Source organism: Esox lucius, chromosome 18 (genome assembly GCF_011004845.1).
Source record: "Esox lucius isolate fEsoLuc1 chromosome 18, fEsoLuc1.pri, whole genome shotgun sequence".
NCBI lineage: Eukaryota > Metazoa > Chordata > Actinopteri > Esociformes > Esocidae > Esox > Esox lucius.
The window spans coordinates 12743864-12762811 of NC_047586.1; the positions used below are offsets into that span (position 1 = coordinate 12743864).

Sequence of the window (18948 nt, forward strand, 5' to 3'; positions counted from 1 at the left end):
AAATCTAGGGAGCACCAACGTGCATAATCACAACATAGACCAACACATTTCATGTATTTGAACACATCATTGTCGAGGATTTTCTAACCTACTTGTCATCTTCGTTCGTTCAAATCACCACTAAGGTTTTATTCAATTTCTTCAGAGTAGGCCTGGAGACCAAGGCTTCATTATCGTCAAACATATTGGTCTGAGTGCAAACAAATTTGTGCAAAAGTTATCTTTTTAGCCTTGATTTTTTTCATTTGGGTATGGCATGGACTAATTTGTTTATTTTTCTACTTTAATCTTCAGTGAAATTAGTTACTGAAGCCAATGCAGATTTTACAAGTTGGCTTGGTGCTTTTTGGAAAATGGTAACACACCTCACTAGCTCAACTCCTTTCTAGGTTCTGCCCACTCGAATTCATTAGCTTTTGTATGGTCTATCTTGGGGTAGTTATACTTATCTTTAGATATATTGAGTTTTCTGGTATTACTATGGTAGTACGTCAACCATTTCCAAACGTAATGTGCACTAGAGACAATACAAGAACAGAGAAAGTCCACTCTAAGGTATCAATAGTGCCTAGCATTGGGGTGTCTCGGTCCCCGTAATGTCTCTGGTGCACACTCTACGCAAGCCAATGTACACAAAGTGTGACATCAGCACGCATCCCCCATGTGTTTACGCGCCACCGGAGTAAGAGATGGAATCATGGCAATGACAATGAATCAACACGATGTCGACATGCCAAAAGAAGAAGAGGCTGAGAAAGAAGATGAGCTGTCGATGTCTAGATCTGAGAGGTATATATAAATAGGTGTTACATGTTTCAGGCTAACACAGATGACTAGCATTATAGAGGCAGACCGATTAGTTAACTGAAACCTACGCGCAACATAGTGGGTGGTATATTCTGCTAGTGTTAGCTAGCCTGAGTACATACGATTTGAATTTGTTCCTGCTAGTGTAGTATTAACTACTATACTCAATTTGTCAGTTAGAATGAAACAAGCTAGAGTAGCTAAGTTTCCAAGTTTTGTTGTATTTAATCGATGAACTAATGTTACTTGCTAGTTAGACGGCATGCCAAGCTAATGCTACATTAGCTTAGATAATGCTAACGTTAGCTTGCTATAATGCACCATCATCATCAAACGTGGCAGTGAATGTGTGGATGCACTCTACAGTTAGGGATGAATGTGTCGAAATCATTGTAACAAAGATGCTACAATAACATGACCGTCTAGGTGTTAATTCCAAGTCTAAAGTGGCTTCCTCCTTTAATTAATTCTCCTTTTGCTTTTGTAATGACCAAACTGCTCTACTTGTCTTCAGGTCAGTGCAGATGAAGAGGAAGAGTAGGTAAGGAAATCACCTTTAGACATACGACCAGGTGTTTTCATGCATATCTATTTTACCAAATGATGACGGCCTTACTCATGCGAGAGACTGCCCCATGCCTCGGGCAGCTGTGTGATTTCCTGGACTAGGTGCGAAAGGTTTTGCCCTAATCCCTCACCCACACAGATAGTACAGAACTGCGGAGAGTTGCTTACGAGGACTCCTTGAGTGTATGGAGACTCCTCTGTCCTCTCTACAGGTCATAGGGCCTATCCGTCATAACCAAATGTCCAGATCTTCATGGGGCAGGTGTGAGCTCAAATGGCATCTCTGATGGTAGATATGGATGTCATATACAATATGTTATTATTTGTGTATTTGGCAATACATTCCCTTTGAATTTAGAGTCGCTAGTACAATAAGATCCTGTTACATCTGTTTCTATGGGCACTAGCATGATACAAACCTATTAGACATTTATTGTTGGCAGATTCTTCTGTTTGCACATTTTGCACTAATGTCCTGCGATTTTACACCATTTTGCCATGTCTTATGTGTGGTTATGAGAGCCTTATGTGACTAACATGACCAAACATAAAACATTGGGCTAGAAACACAACTGATATGTGCTACTTAGTTGATCTGAACCTTTCAGAAGTTATAAATACCTCTATGTTCTGCAGTTACTGGTATAATGATGAAAACTGTTAATCTACTACATAGTAGTGCCTTTTACTTTTAACTTTCATGAGTGAGTTGATAGAATTCCTTACGTGATGAATGGTTTGATACCACTGGCTTATCCAGTGGGGAGGTCCAAATATTATGTTCAGTTTGAGCCAAACTCACCTTTGGTCCCTCGTGCCGTTTTCATACCCAAGTGGCAGTGGAGAGGATTCTTTGGACAGTCTCCTGAACCACCCGTGCTGCCCTCTGACCCCCTCGCTGTCTCCACGGAAAAGGACCACTAGCCAGAGCAAAACTGAACCGCCCCTACTCAGGACCAACAAGAGGACCATCTACACTGCAGGTCGACCCCCTTGGTACAATGTAACTGGGACCACCTTCAAAGAGGCTTTCGTCATTGGTGAGCGATACCATCATAAGTCATTTCTTCACCTCAAACGCAACTCAATTATGAATGAGAAGAATGCCAAGGGTCAGTCACCAGACCTGGTCCTTGACAGTTGATAGGTAGTGCACCTGAGACCGGATATGTAATTGGCTTGTACATAGGTTCTCAGAAATCATAAAACAGGGGGTTCCTTCGTATCCTCAGGGCTCAGGACATTCTTCATGCTGTCTTAGGTTGTTTCTGGCATTCTGCTGTTGACCAGGGCCCTACTGGTAATCCCTGTGGGAGGCACCATGAAATGAAGCGTGTTTATGAATTACCCAGCCACACCTTACTTTGTTTAAACATACCTGATTGGCTTGAGTGCTTCTAATTCAAACCACAGCTGTTATCCTTAGTACACGTGTTACTTTCAATGAACCGGAATTGACAAGTTACAATTTCACACTTGGATGTGCCCTGGTGGATGAGTCCTGGAAAAAGGCCGTCCTGCTGGTCTCCTCAGGCCAGCATGCTGCTAATGGAGGAAATGGGAATACGTCTGGTCATGTATAATAATCAGCCTGCCCTGAGGTGAGAGAGGAAAATGTGGAGTGAGGAGTGATTAAAAGCATCTCTGAATAATCCCATCTGGAATTGTTTGATATTTGTTGTTAACAAGCAAACTGCTGGGCCCCTACATGCAAATTGATGCATATGGAAAGTTAATATAAGTCCAAATCGGAATTAGCCTCTTCTCAGGTGCGTCTTGCTACTTATTTCAAAGCATGGATCAATGCAAGCTTGAAATAAAAGCTCCAGGTCATTTAAAAGCAGAGCAGCTTTTGAAAACTGACCGCTGTTTTTGTGCTATAGCGAGTGAATGTTGTCTGACTGTCTTATTTAATCTTGACTCGTTAACGAATACAGCGTTCATTTTGGCGTGTTTAACTGCCGTGAATAACCAGCGCAGGGTCATAGGTCCCAAATGAACCGACAAAGACTTAAGCTTTTTGGTTATACACATCTCTGCTATTTACCTGGCTAGCCTTTTCAGCCCTGTTTCATCTCTGTTGCCATTGTCAAGGCTGGAAGTGGCCAGGTTCAGTAAATTAGGGAGTAGTATGTGGGGAAGAGTGCTTCTCAGTTGTAATATTTTGCATTTTCTGCACTTGTCCTCACAAGAACACTGTCTAGAGAGTGCCTTGGAGAATGAGTGTGGAGCATGGTAGTGTGTATATAGCTGAACTTGGGGTCTCTGGTGAACAACTCCAGATTACATTTAGGAGATGGGTTGCTTCATTGTCTGTCTGAGCTTGTCGGATGTCTGGGTCGCATTGTTGTGACAAAGAACCTAAAATCCCTTTTACTTTGGTAAAAATGCTTGTCCAGGCTGTTTTCAGTTGAATTTTCTCTAGAATATTCTTTTTGTTCAGGTAGCCTTACTCAGCAGTTTGGAACTGGACTCAGTGTTATCTGAAAGATTGCACAATCTGTGTACAATCTGTTCCCCCCAATCACAGCATGTATTTTTGGATTCACTTCCAGGGTTATTGTTCCCCAGGATTCATAATATATATATGTGTATATATATGTGTATGTCAGGTGTCCCGTCATACCCCTTCTGTTTCCTTCTGCAGGCCTGTGTGGAGGAAGTGCCTCTGGGAAAACCACTGTGGCCAATAAGATTATCGAGGCTCTGGATGTTCCCTGGGTGGTCCTCCTGTCCATGGACTCGTTCTATAAGGTAAACTATAGGACTGGTTCTATAAGGTAAACTATAGGACTGGTTCTATAAGGTTAACTATAGGACTGGTTCTATAAGGTTAACTATAGGACTGGTTCTATAAGGTTAACTATAGGACTGGTTCTATAAGGTTAACTATAGGACTGGTTCTATAAGGTTAACTATAGGACTGGTTCTATAAGGTAAACTATAGGACTGGCTCTATAAGGTTAACTATAGGACTGGTTCTATAAGGTTAACTATAGGACTGGTTCTATAAGGTTAACTATAGGACTGGTTCTATAAGGTTAACTATAGGACTGGTTCTATAAGGTTAACTATAGGACTGGTTCTATAAGGTTAACTATAGGACTGGTTCTATAAGGTAAACTATAGGACTGGTTCTATAAGGTAAACTATAGGACTGGTTCTATAAGGTTAACTATAGGACTGGTTCTATAAGGTTAACTATAGGACTGGTTCTATAAGGTTAACTATAGGACTGGTTCTATAAGGTTAACTATAGGACTGGTTCTATAAGGTTAACTATAGGACTGGTTCTATGAGGTTAACTATAGGACTGGTTCTATGAGGTTAACTATAGGACTGGTTCTATGAGGTTAACTATAGGACTGGTTCTATGAGGTTAACTACAGGACTGGTTCGATGAGGTAAACTACAGGACTGGTTCTATGAGGTAAACTAAAGGACTGGTTCTGAGGTAAACTGTAAGACCGGTTCTATGAGGTAAACTATAGGACTATAATGTAAGGGTAACTAGGACTGTTTATAAGATAAACTCCTAATAGAACAATTCTAGAAAACTAGAGTATAAATGCTATAAGGAGGAAGCCATAGTAAACTATAAAAAACAAATACTTTGGTTAGATGTTTCAGAACAATTCTTGGCTTTGCACAGAACTCTCCATTACCTGTGACCTATAGGCTGGTCAGTATATCCAGGCTGATCTCCATAGCATTCTAATACTGCTGCTCTATGAGATTGTTAAACCTTAACATTTGTAAAGATTAGTCTACATGGATTGTCCACATTTAAATTTAATTAAAATCAACAACATGGCAGCAATTGAGAACCCTTTGGAAATAATGGTGAAAGGATCTGACTAACAGGGAATACTCTGTATTCAGGATAACCCAGAGTGTGATGCCATGTTATCTTGCAGTGTCTAGAAAATAACAAACCCCTCATGGTACACATTTAAACCAGGTAATGTGAGGCATAGGGCCTGAGCTCTGATGTCATCAAGACCATGGGACTAAAGAAAAATAGATTTGTAATTTAGCCGTGGCTCTTACACTGAGCTAAGTACATGAACTTATTTTTCTCAAATTGCTGACTCAGGGGATTGGATCCAGCTAATTTCCAGATAACAGATGGTCTAATCACTGCTGTTTACCCCCTATGTAAGTTATTGACATTAAGTCTAGGTGGTTCTTCAAATGTGAGATGTGAGTTAACAATAGAAAATTTCTTTCATATGTTATAGTCCTCTTTTGGTACGATTTTATGCACCGATCCAGTTATCCCAGAACTAGACCCGTGCCTGCCTTGGGTTTTGGAAAATGGATTAGGGATCAGTTTGTGAAATGGAATTTCTTTACCTTGACCCTCCAGGTATTGACCAAAGACGAGCAGGAGCTGGCAGCTAAGAACGAGTACAACTTTGACCACCCGGAGGCCTTTGACTTTGAGCTGCTGGTGACTGTCCTGAGGAAGCTGAAGAAGGGCAAGAGTATCAAAGTACCGGTCTACGACTTCAACTCTCACTGCCGCCGCAAGGAGTGGGTAGGGAAGCTCTCAGAAAACGCTGGGAAATGTGTGTCTGTGTGTAGGAGAGCGAACTGAGAGGGCCATTTCTCTTAATGGAAATATCGCATGACGGTCTAACAGATAGTAACAGGGGAAAGAAGAACAATCTGCCGTGAATTGAAAACATGTCTACATATCGACCATCAACAGCGCGAAGGCCGTTACGAGAATTCTCTTCCGCGTTTAATGGTTGCCTTTCATGTCCTCAAGTCCAGATGCAATTTCATGGCTCGAAGAAGCACAACTATCCAGGGAAATGATGACATTACTTCTAACTCGGATCTTTTCATGACGGGAATGTTTTGCCCAAGTGTGTATTTAATTAAGCCATATAACCGCAGGGAGGCCGCGGTCTCGATGTACGCAGGCAGTATTCACGACGAACTTAATAAGACTCGTTATGAATGATGGAGGATTCGTCTGGTCGGCCTTGACTAATAAACCCAGAGGTCACCTGGTTCACTCCCAGTGCCGCCGCTTGGTCGTGTTCAAGCCATTTTAAATCACCCGAGGGTAATAATGTCAATGAATGAAACCTTCAGCAGTCTGATCAATGCAGAGTAGTTCCCAGCTCATCAGGCCCCTGAAATGGGACGCTTCCTGGCTGCTACACCGTGTGCTACGTGATCACGCACACACACACTGACCAGAAGTACAGACTTTATTTAGGATCAGATCTTATTCAGTGGGCCCCTTAATTCCGGTGGTGAACACATAGGACCTGACCGACTATCAGAAGGCTGCTGTGGAAGGTAATTGCGGCAAACAAACCGCTTCGATGAGGGCTGTAAATCATGGGGGGGGATTGGCGCAGAGGAGGTTCGGATGGCCGGTACATATTTAGTTAATCTGTGGCAGTGAGTGGACAGTAGAAGGCTGTTGCCAAGTTACTGTACCCCTGGTACCTCGCAAACCCACCGGTCGATCCCTTTCTGACAGCCTCCCCTGGTACCTTGCAAACCCACCGGTCGATCCCTTTCTGACAGCCTCCCCTGGTACCTTGCAAACCCACTGGTCCCTTTCTGACAGCCTCCCCTGGTACCTTGCAAACCCACTGTTCCCTTTCTGCCAGCCTCCCCTGGTACCTTGCAAACCCACTGGTCCCTTTCTGCCAGCCTCCCCTGGTACCTTGCAAACCCACTGGTCCTTTTCTGCCAGCCTCCCCTGGTACCTTGCAAACCCACTGGTCCCTTTCTGCCAGCCTCCCCTGGTACCTTGCAAACCCACTGGTCCCTTTCTGCCAGCCTCCCCTGGTACCTTGCAAACCCACAGGTCCCTTTCTGCCAGTTGTGAATAATGGTGGGTTTTCTAACAGGCTACATCATTTTGTGTAACATTGTATGAGCACATCAGTACTATAATTAAACTAATGGATATAAAGTACAGTCACTTGTTAAATTCTAGACATGCGTAAAACCATTAATGAATTCCTGTAATAGACTGAGATAATGGTGAATCGATTGGGAGGGAGATCCTCTGGGATCTGCGTTGCTGCGTTTCAGAGAGCACATTTTTAGAAGCAGATGGGACCTTTTTGCAGGAAGTACAGTGGCTCAGCAGACATTGTTTTGGTGTTCAGAAAAACAAATGGATTTTAGAGAAGGAAACTGAGATTATCAATTCCATTTCAGGTACACGCCCAAGTGCCTCCACCCTCAGGTTATAGCAGAGGCAGTTTTCAATAGGGCCTTTTCAGTTTGGCAACTCCCTCAACAAGAGGGAGACGATGAATGCCTGAGAAGGAACAGATTAATGCACTATCGCTCAACAGCTTCTGTAGGAGTAGATTGTTTTTATTTGACGCGTTCCTAAAAATGAGCGGAGGAATTGACAGTACTGACAGTTGACAGTATCATCCCCAAATTAGGATGTGAACAGAACAGCCTTCCACTCATTACATTTCCAGGTGATATGTGACGCGTAAAAGATGCTGTTGAATGTGGAGGCAAGGCAGCAGGTGGAATCCTTGCCTCGTTCATTCTGCCTAACCAAAATGATGGCTCTTGTACCGAGGCTATGTGAGGGAGCTGTTGTGGATGAGAGTCATTTTGGTGATTGTTGATTGTAGTAAGAACAGAAAATGTCCCATTGCTAAAATCACTTGTCCTTATTGTCATCTCTTTAGTGACGTTAAAATGTTTACTGGTCAACTGATACACGATGGAAGGAGAAAAATCTTTTTCACATGCTCCTTACATGTTACATTATAGCACCCATACCTCTAAAATCAAACAGGCTTAAAGGGACGATTTGACCACATAGGCATTTAGGGGCATGTCAAAATGCACCCATTTTAGGAGAGTTTCAAAGCAGGATTGATAAATGAGGAACAACCAGGACGGTCCTGTTTTGCTGGCTGTGGGATGCAATGTTCTAGGCTTTTGACCATCTGTGTACTTATAATCTGTGTTTTGTTTTTTTTTGCAGAAAACTGTGTATGGTGCCAATGTTGTTATATTTGAGGGGATTCTGGCGTTTGCAAATAAAGAACTTTTGAAGGTAAGGATGTGTTGCTTTAAAAATAAGTATTTTTACATGCCCAAACTGCGAGCGTAAAAATAATGAATTACATGACCCCGCCCTCATCTCTACCCATGCCATGAATGGTGTGGGATGGCAGGTTGTGGGTTCATAGGACCCCAGTGCTGCAACAGTCTTGACTCAGGTTAAACATGCTAACGCAAAGCCCAACTTTCTGCAAGAAAGAAATCTGAGAAAATGTCCTTTCAGAGCAAAGCAATATTTAAACTGCCTGTACCGTAGTACTGTTGTTTCGTAATGTTTATGATCTTATTCCTCTTTATTAAATCCTAGATTAATAATAAAACCAAAAGGTTTGCTCATCTGAACCCATGGAGTGTAGACCAGTATGATCCATGAAGTGTATCTGGCCAGTGTGTAAGTGAATGGGCTACTGTGCTTTATTAATGCTGTTGTAGATGGGTCCTTTTGTTTGCTTCGATCCACCGGTTGTGTGTGTGTGTGCGCGCGTGCGCTCGGAAATCCATACCAATTAAAATGAGTCATTGTGGGTGCGTTGACAAAGCACTTCTGGTGTTAGTGATTTGTCAGTTCTGCTATTGTACATGGAGTCTGAGCTGACCTGGGTTAGGATGATAAGACCCAAACAATGCAGAAAAACGGTAAAACGGTTTTATTGTACTGTTTTTCAGAAGCTCTGTTGCATTGTGCGTTGTTGTGCCAAACGTAGTGCTCTTCTTATACCCTGGTTTATTTACTATCAACCCTGTCCATCCTCCGTCGTCGGTCCAGTAAGCATTACCCTGCTACGCCAAGCGGCCCGTCTACACATTCGTTTTTTTATTTAACTGCAGTGCTACAAAATGTTCCTTAACAGCTTTGCTGATTTCTCCCAATGATGAGGTCCGAAGAATTGGGGAGCCCAGCTGAGGTTGGTCTACTGCCAAGAACCTGTTCCCTGTCCTGGCCCATCATGTGAGGAGGCTGGAACCCCACTCAACCCCTTCTTCTATTGGCTGACAGCTTTGCTGGCACAGCTCTTCCTACTTGTCCAGTTGGCCAGGATGTAGATTTACTGCCCATTGACTGACAGCCTTGTTGCTGTCTGAGTTACTCAATGGCCAAAGAGTCATGTTGACCGGTTGTTTTCGGGTGGTTGCTTCTTTTTTTCTTTTTTGTCTTCATTGCATCTCGTGGTGCTGTTAGACAATTCATCCTTCTAACTTTGTTTTTGCTGACTTTGGAGCGTTAAAGACAGCCTGGTTTTCTCTGACTGTTGTTTCCCTTTGTGTTCCAAAGATACTTTATAGCATTAGTGAAGCCTTTTTTAAACCAAAAAAGCGTTCTATACCCAACATTGAGTTCCGTAATTTCTTTGTTTTCGTAATTCAAATCAAAAAGTGACACCACATATTCTAGATTGATTCATTATACATAGTGAAACATTTCAAGCCTTTCCTACGACACATTCCCCTTCCAGTTAACTTTCCATGAACATGGAAACAGCCAGCCCTTTCAGCAATGACCTTCTGTGGCTTACCCTCCTTGTGGAGGGTGTCAATGAGTGTCTTCTGGACAACAGTCAAGTCAGCAGTCTTCCCCATGATTTTGGTTGTGTATACTGAACCAGACTGTGAGACTGAAGGCTCAGGGAGTTAATTAGCTGATTAGAGCTCCTCTCAGGTCGACATTTCTGTATTATACATTTTTTATTCTAATATTTTTAGATACTGGATTTTTGATTTCCATAAGCTGTAAGCTGTAATCATCAAGATTGAAAGAAAAATAGCTTGAAATGTTTCACTGTGTGTAATGAATCTAGAATATATTAGTGTCACTTTTTGATTTGAATTACGGGAAACCTTTCCTACGATGTACATTTTGTTTGAGATGCACCTGTACATTCAAATAAGATCTTGCCAGCTTAATCTTTATGTATATTGGCATAATGAGATCAAGACTCCACCTAGCAGCTGTGTTTTTTAAAAGGTCAGGTGAAAAATGGACATCAGTCAACTTCTATCGATTGAAGCATAAAATAATTTGTAATTAAGTAACTTTCATGTCCTCTATTTTCTCCTTCTGATACCCGGAGATTACCATAAACCTATTTTTGTGCGGGCCTGTGATACGACGCTCGAGGCATTGGTTTAATATTTCTGTAGCCTCAGAGGATTGAGGAGATTTGAAGATTAAGATATGTCTTTCGAATCAAATCGCCTAGCTGTACTGCTTATTATCACACTGCTCTCTCAACCTCAAATTATTTGCCGTAACCGAAGCATTCTCTAGCCAATGAGCTTGCAGGGACACAACATGTCACACACAGTTGGTAGAGTGCAACAAGAGAAGTCTATTCTTTTTTGGTCACTGTATCAGGCAGTTCTGCATACCTTGAGATCTCACCAGAAAATTACTGTCTGTAAAGTCAACACTTGGTTGACAATGGAATATTTTAGTGTAATATAAGAACAGCTTCAACAAAAGTGTTGAATTAACACCATAAGAGACACAAGGTTTTGCTCTTTTAACACTTCGAACTGTACCTTTACCTTTACTTTCTATAGCAATGGGAAATGTCTTTAGATACGCAGTTGATTTAGCTATTAGCATTTTTAACAAGAAGAAAATCTTAAGCATGATGCTTAAGGGAGTCAGATTTGCTACCCTGCTGCTGGCCCATCTACTGGATTTCACAGGGTTTTGCCATCTTAGCCCTATTTTGTCTTTCTCTGTCCCTCAGTTGCTGGACATGAAAGTGTTCGTGGACACCGATTCAGACATCCGTCTGGTCAGGCGTTTGAAGAGGGACATATCGGAGCGGGGCCGTGACATCAGCGGGGTCATCAAACAGTACAACAAGTTTGTCAAGCCGAGCTTTGAGCAGTACATCGAGCCCACTGTGCAGGTGGCCGATATTGTGGTCCCCAGGGGTGAGTGGCTCTTGCCAACATTTACACAAATACCCCTGTACTGATATCCAGAGTGGTTTTATAAAGGTTGTGTGTTTTGATTATTTCAGGGGGTGAGAACTTTGTTGCTTTGGATCTGATTGTGCAACACGTTCACAGTCAGCTTGAAAAGGTACGTGTGAGCTGGTCACGGTCTCCAGTACCTCTGCCCATAGACGAGGACTAGGCTACTGGTCCCGAAGGGCTGAAACACTTTGGTTTCTTCTTTCCACCTGGCAGTTAATTACCCTCACCTGGTTGTCACAGGTCTGAATTAGTCTCTGATTGGAGGAGGATGAAAAGCACAAGTGTTTCAAACGTCCTGGACCAGAGTAGCCAGAGTAGCCCTGTAAAGACCCTAACCTGAAAGCGTGGAGGAGTCCCTCCTTGTCTGTATACAGTGTCATCCCTCCAGCGCCTACCATGCTCGAAGTTTATGCATGTCAGCCTGACGTCATCCCTTCTCCGTGGCCCATGACTAGGATCAGGAGTTTTTCCTGAACCGCTTCACTATCATGAAAAACTCCTTGCCCTAATCATGACCTCTGAACCCTGTCCTGTCTGTAAACGTCTGGGTCAGTAGCCTGCTGGATACATGATCAATCTCATTCTTTAGGATTTTAAGACTACTTGTGCAGTTGTAGCCAGCAGAACCCAAATCATAGATTGCCTATTTCAATTTGGTTCTACTAAGGTGGTCCTGAATTCCCAAACTGTTGCTCCTCCACTTCAGCCCTCTTTATTACCGCAATATATTAATATACACTTTCCTTTAATAATTCACAATTTCTTCTCAAATAAATAGACAGCAATTCAGCGTTGCAGAACAAACTTTCTAAGTTTACAATATTAAATCAAGATTAATGACATGTCCCTACAAACCATGATCCTTAAAGAGACAAAATGGGAAGTTTCAAAGGCATGTTTATAACGCGATTATAACATATTCAAAACGCATGTGTGGCAGTGGCGTTGGATTAGGGTCTGCTGAAAGCCGCGTCGTCGTCATTCATGTCGAGGTGACTCGTGATCACATGACTTACGGCAGTTGTGTAGACCAGAGTTTCACCCATCAACGTGTGTTTAAGCGAGCCGAGGATCATGGGACTGCTCTGTGTAATAGAGGGAGCAGAAACTGTATACATGTGAAAGTCTGTGGATTAAGGGCTCTCTGTAATAAAAGGACGTTGTGGGTTGATGGGCTGGATCGTGTAATGAATGGTGTCCAGTGGGAAAAGACAGCGGCTGCTCATCCTCCATAGATCATTGCGACTGACTCATGCTGAAGAGGACAGAGCCTGTTGTAGCCTAATGAAGCAGAACACACTCAACAAGGACCAATGTCATAATCGGAAGGCTGCAAAAGCTCGACCCGATGGCGTGGTTCTGGATGGGAAAGCCCAGGTTTGGTTAAAGATGCCACACTTGAGCTCAAGGACGTTCTGTTTGACGATTTGTAAGCTCTTTCTTTTGTCAGACTAATAGATAAAACCAGTCAAGCAAATATGTCCCTCTGTGGGGTTTCCTTACCAATAAGTAGCTGATAAAATATTGCTCTATTTTATTGCCCAGAAAATGCTAATTTCATATGAAATTCCATGCGCACTGGGGCTTGCTATGGGATCACAGCCCCAGAACATAGGTTGACCTGATGCGTGAGAAGAAGCTGCTGGGATGAAGGGGGAGGTACCAGTTCATTGGAAATAATGGAAATATGAGCTGCATTACATGGTAATTGGAAATCAGTTATGGCACCCAGAGTTTATCTGATGAAACGCTGTCTGATTCATGAGAAAATGGCGAGAAATGCAATATCATTCCCTGAATCAAGAGACTAGTTGCTTGTATTTATTTACCAGGGCGGTGGGACTGGGGGTATTGGGCTTTGTTTGGAAGGTTGGAATGGCTTGTCTCATTTCATGAGTTATGTTTTGTTTTTATTTCTCTCCTCCCCTTTGTGTGTTTGTTCTGAAATACTTGCTAAACCCTGACTGAATGCAATCTAACCGTCTCAGCGTGAAATCACAGTGAGGTATGATTGCCACACCCCCATCGATCTGCCCCTCTCCCACTCTGTCTTTCTCTTCTGGTGCCTCTGTCATTCATTGTGTTCCTTCAGCGAAAGCTCAGGGAGCACATCAAAGACAAAAGCAGATGTGCCCAGTCTGAAGGATTGCTGAGCCAGACCCCAAAACATCCTCTCGTAAAGTTGACATTCAGAACTAACCAAGGTGCCCAGGGGAACGTTTGTCTCAGCTAAATGAAAGGCTGGTCACCTCCTTTTGTCTTTCAACCACCTTGTCATGAAAGCTATCGCTAACACCAGGTGGATAATGTCTCCATGGTTCCACTCCGCTCTGGTTAAGACCTCTAAGAAGGCTAGGAGAGATCACTGCTGTTTCATTGAGGACTTGAGTTTTGAGGAGATTAATTTAATTATGATTTACTCCTACATGTTTATTAAATAACCTCACACTAAGGACGCTATAAAGAACTACTCCCATTCAGAGCTCCTAATAACCATGGTGATGTTGTCTTGTCCTTGAAGCCGTCCTGTTCTGAAGCTGCCCCTTTGCTGAGCTGAATAGCCCCCCCTCCCCCCACACACACACCTGCCAAGGGCCCCTCTTAGCCAGGCCAGCCCCTCACACTGCCACCCTGCCCTCTTCAACACAGAGATCCCCCACTCTGTCCTAATACTTTCTAATTGGGATGTCTTTTCTTTCTTTCTCTCTTTGTCATCACGCTTGTTCTTGCAAAATGAATATTTGTCACCTTCTCCAGAGGAAACTGCGCTGGGATATGTGAGGATAAACTCCTGCATCTTCCTCCTTTTCTTTAGTTTGATATTCCTATCTCATCTCTTTATGACCTGGTTTTAACATTTCCTCCAGAACAAAAGCTCATAACCTTTCATTTGCTTCCATTGCTGTTTTCCTAATACATGGTTCTTCATTTACCCCATCCAGTGGCTTGTTTCTTATTTCTGTTTTCCTTTATGTTTTTGAAGTCTTAACTGGCCTAAGTTTTGTTGCCAGAGTTTGTCGCTATGCACTTTAAAAATAGCTAATGAAAGTACTGTGGTGTTTAGCGAGTGAGCGTCTTGGTTTCATGCACTGGCAACAACAATGCCGATTACATTATTTATCAACAGAACCACTATTTAGTACATTGCTCTTTTTCTAGACTTTAAATAGTCCAATTGATGCTCTGCTGAATTGTCTGCCAATAAAGCACAATATGTTCCTGGCAGTAGTAGTAGTAGTAGTAGTAGTAGAGCCTTTTATTTAGAGCATTGATGTTGCCTGAGCCTGCACACAAAACCCCTCACCCACTCTGCAAGGCTGTGCATCTGTAGCCAACATACTAAAATACATGTTCACAAGGAGAGAAGGAATATATCCCAGTGGTATCTTACTTCTGTTCCTCTGGCTTCATGCGACTGCTGTCTTAATGACTACGAGTGTGTTGTAATACTGTGATTGGTCCAGCAGGGGGCAGTGTCATGACTGTCTCTGTGCTGTTCAGGTCTGCTCTGGCCTCGGCTCACCAGGGACAGCCCCTACCCAAGACCCTCAGCGTCATGGAGAGCACCCCCCAGGTCCGCGGAATGCACACCATCATTAGGTTAGACCGCAGAGCTCTCGAAGTGCGCTGGGCATGTTTTTCACTGAACACACACACACACACACACACAGCCTCACTCCCGAGGTCGTCTGCTGACCCCCGTGTGTGTTTGCAGGAACAAGGACACTAATCGCGATGAGTTTATCTTCTACTCCAAGAGATTAATGAGGCTCCTCATAGAGCACGCCCTCTCCTTCCTGCCCCTGAAGGTCTGTAGCCCTGCACATCTACAGACTCCTCGGTCCACCTAGACCCTGTGCTCCAGCAGACACTAACACTGGCCTCTTGTCGTCTCCTGTCCTTGCCTCCTCTCCTCCTCTCCAGCCTGTGCAAGTGGAGACTCCTCAGGGTTCCGTCTATGAAGGGAGGCGACTCAGTGGTAAAAGGGTATGGGTTATTTCCACCTGGAGAACAACCACCAGACTCCTTTTCAAAACCCTCAGGACCAAGTGGTCATGAAGCCGCCACCTATGGCCCAGTCAGTTTTTTTAAGTTTTTTTCTTTTTACATGTTCAGACTCCAGGTATGCATTTGTATAGAAGAGGTTTTAAGCTGACATATTGCTTCTGGTGTTTATTTTTAAATTTTTTGCAAATAGATTTAGTAGTTTAGTTTTGTATTCAGTGGTCCATCTTAAAGGTGGGTTCAGACCACACTGGACAGTAGTACTGTTGCTCCTCGACACAAATGAATTCACGATAACACTGAGCATATGGATGTTTAACATTTAAGTTGCATGAAGGTGTGGTGCGAATGCTAAAATTGGGTTGAGAGTTACCCTTTAAATGTTCTTTACAGACATCCGCCCCCCATTAACAAACCGGGAAATGAATTACATTGCAGTAACTTTGTCACAATAACACTCCTTGCTATTTGTAATTCTTGGCCAGACACTTGGCATTGTTTACATGCGTTCTACTGGACGCCTGCAGTGAAAATGTATTTTGCTGAAGTGTGGATGTGCCTGAGAGAGTCATTATTTCCAGTCATTTTCCGGCGCTGGGTTTGAGTGGTGCTAAGATTCCCATGCTGGGTTTGATTTTGAGTGGGAGCAGGGTTATTATGACTCTGTTCCTTCACTAGCACAGCGCTCAGGAACATTGAGCACTCACTGTGCCTAGCCTTTAGGCTGCTCTAAGAGAGTCTACTTAAAACTAGACCGTGAGGGAGTGTAAAGCCTGGAATTGAAATGTGTGTGTGTGTGTGTGTGTGTGTAGATCACAGGCGTGTCCATCCTGAGGGCAGGGGAGACCATGGAGCAGGCGTTGATGGCTGTGTGTAAAGACATTCGCCTGGGGAAGATCCTCATCCAGACTAACCATGACACTGGAGAGCCTGAGGTAATACGGCCGCTTATTTCCCCGTCCCTCCTGTGCCGCACGGGCGCACGCATGTTAACCTTTGAACCCAGAGACCATGAAGCAGAGGTGTGCGGCTGTGTGTTTGTGTTTTGTCTTAGCGGCCTTTGTTCACATCTGTCAGGCTCAGGGCCAAATGATACGTTGACCTCTGGTTCACTACGTCATCCGGGTCACAGGTCACCCAGATTACAACCCTGCCGACTGATGTGTTGCAAAACTCATTGTTTTGAATGACTAGACTATATGTGGCTTCAAATGACAGTGCTGAAATGGTTCAAGCCAAATCATGTATGCAGTGACTTAATATTAGTCCCATGTCCTCTTTACCTTTGGTCACTGTCCAGCTCCACTACCTGCGTCTGCCTAAAGACATCAGCGAGGACTACGTCATCCTGATGGACAGCACCGTGTCTACCGGGGCCGCTGCCCTCATGGCCGTCCGAGTGCTGCTGGTGAGTGGTCCTGCGTTCCCCCCACGCCCACCCCTTCCACCCTCCTCTTAACCATGTGTCCTTCTCATGGTAACCCTGTCTGCCGCGCTTCTGGGCCCAGGTCAGTGCCATGGGCTTTTCTACCGTTTCGCATCCATCTAATGCCGGTTGCCAAAGGAGGCATGGCTACACACGATCGATAGTAGAGACCTTGTCCTGGTTACTGTTGAGTTAACAGGGGGAGCTGAGTGCTGTTAGAGACTGGACGTCTGCCGCTACAGGTGGATGAGATTAGGAGGCTTTGTTTGCTGTCATGGAACCCAGGTTGAGTTCAGGGAGTTCAGAGGCCCCCGCTGATGGTTATCTGGACAAGCATGTTAAAAGGAAACCTCGCCTGATTCGACCTTTACCCCCCCACCCCCCTGCAATGCAGACATCTGGGGTCAGACATCAGTGTCCACTATGGTGGAAAATGTCAGTCATTCTGTTTGCCCTCAGAAAGTAAACGTCAAGGGTTTGTATCCTCTGTCCCTCTGTAGGACCACGACGTCCAGGAGGATAAGATCTTCCTGCTGTCTCTGCTGATGGCTGAGATGGGGGTCCACTCTGTAGCTTATGCTTTCCCAAAGGTCCGCATCATCACCACCGCGGTCGACAAGAAGGTCAACCATGAGTTCCACATTATCCCTGGCATCGGTGGGTGCGAAGCTCTGTGTCTCACTCTCACTCACTATTACTTACTCACTTTCTCACACACACACACACACACACACACTCCCTCACACACACACACACACACACACACACACACCTGTCCATCGCTGTCACTAGTCTAGCACATTTATTCCCCCTGGCAACATGGCTAACTGCCTTCTGTTTGGTCAGGTAATTTTGGAGACCGTTACTTTGGGACGGATGCTCCCTCGGACTGGTACGAGAGTGATGATGGGATGGACTACTGAACATTCACCAGGAGGTCATCGCACTAAAAACATCTCCATGCCTGCCCTCAACCCGCTCCTAAGAGCTCCGGACTGCTCTTCTGCTGCCTCCTTCAGCAACTGACCTGTTCGGCTCATCCCCTCAGAGCAGGGTGAAAGGTCATGAGGCTCCCTACACTTCTGAGGAACAACCGTGATATTAGCCTAGCTTTGCTAGCGTTGCCCATTAGCCCATGCGTATCTATCCAAAACCCATTCACTGAGGAGGATAAGTCTTTGTGATTATGCTTGTTTGAATGTTGCTGACGCAGCAGGACCTGTGAAGTTGGAGAGTCTTGAGAAATGAAAAGCCTCTGTTTTCTTGAAGGATAACTATTTAATTTTTATGCATACCCATTCAGTGGACTCATAGAAATAGGTAGGATGACCATTCACAGAATAGTACGACATCAGGGATTGAGAGAGTAGGATAGTTAGTGGCTGTAAGTGCCGTATCTGAGATGTGTGTGAACAACAGGTATAAGTATAACGTGTTGATCACCATTGTTATGCACAAGGAATCTTAAAGCAGTGAGAGTTCCATGCTAAGTGTACAGTGGATTGGGTAGGTGGAGACAATATTAATTGGTATAGCTAATTAAAGTATTGGTTTACAGACCGCTTCTGTGGACATTCTGCATTGTCCTCTCTTTGGAAAAGCCTATAGAGAGATACTGTTATCTTAGTTTAGACCAAGGTCTTAGGTAATTATTCACTAAAGGGAACTGCTGTGTTAGAGGTGATTGAATTTGGGAAATGACTTCAGACCCATTTTTGTTTTATGGATTTTATGAAATGATTTAGTACTTGAATTTATTTTTAAAGTATTTTATTAGGTTTCCCCGTTTCTGATATTACGGATTGTGGTTGATGCATTTTTATTTTTTTTTAAATCAACAGCCATTTGAAAATATACTTGAATTATGTTTTCAGTAAAAATGATTTCCTTGTGTGTACATTCTTTCTTCATTTAAATGTTTTCCCATGGTTGCTTCACAAAGGTAGTAAAATGTTTCTTGGAGTATAATAAAGCATGTCCTAGGGTGTTTCTCTATCTTGGATATCACAATGGAAAAGTTGTCTCTTTTATTTTAAAACTACTCTGATGCAACCATCATGGATAATCATTATGATTGGGACAGCTGTTGGTAATTTATATTGTTGCAATATGCTGGTTAC

The 18948-nt window shown here is 43.6% G+C and overlaps 1 protein-coding gene across 2 annotated transcripts; it reads left to right on the forward strand.

Annotated features, from left to right (window-relative positions):
- The first annotated feature begins 621 nt into the window (after positions 1 to 621).
- Positions 622 to 18835, forward strand: si:ch211-243j20.2 (uridine-cytidine kinase-like 1). Of its 2 annotated transcripts, none has more exons than XM_029114566.2 (16): positions 622 to 789; positions 1322 to 1348; positions 2209 to 2414; positions 4022 to 4128; positions 5744 to 5914; positions 8366 to 8437; positions 11163 to 11352; positions 11442 to 11503; positions 14155 to 14174; positions 14899 to 14997; positions 15113 to 15206; positions 15322 to 15384; positions 16215 to 16337; positions 16703 to 16810; positions 17329 to 17485; positions 17675 to 18835. In XM_029114566.2, exons 1-16 carry the CDS (start codon positions 662 to 664, stop codon positions 17749 to 17751), a joined length of 1704 nt encoding a protein of 567 aa, XP_028970399.1. In that variant the 5' UTR covers positions 622 to 661; the 3' UTR covers positions 17752 to 18835. The 2 variants fall into 2 exon arrangements, with proteins under 2 accessions (XP_028970399.1, XP_028970400.1); XM_029114567.2 differs by lacking the exon at positions 14155 to 14174 and adding an exon at positions 13386 to 13402 and having other exon boundaries at positions 624 to 789.
- Positions 18836 to 18948: the final 113 nt, after the last annotated feature.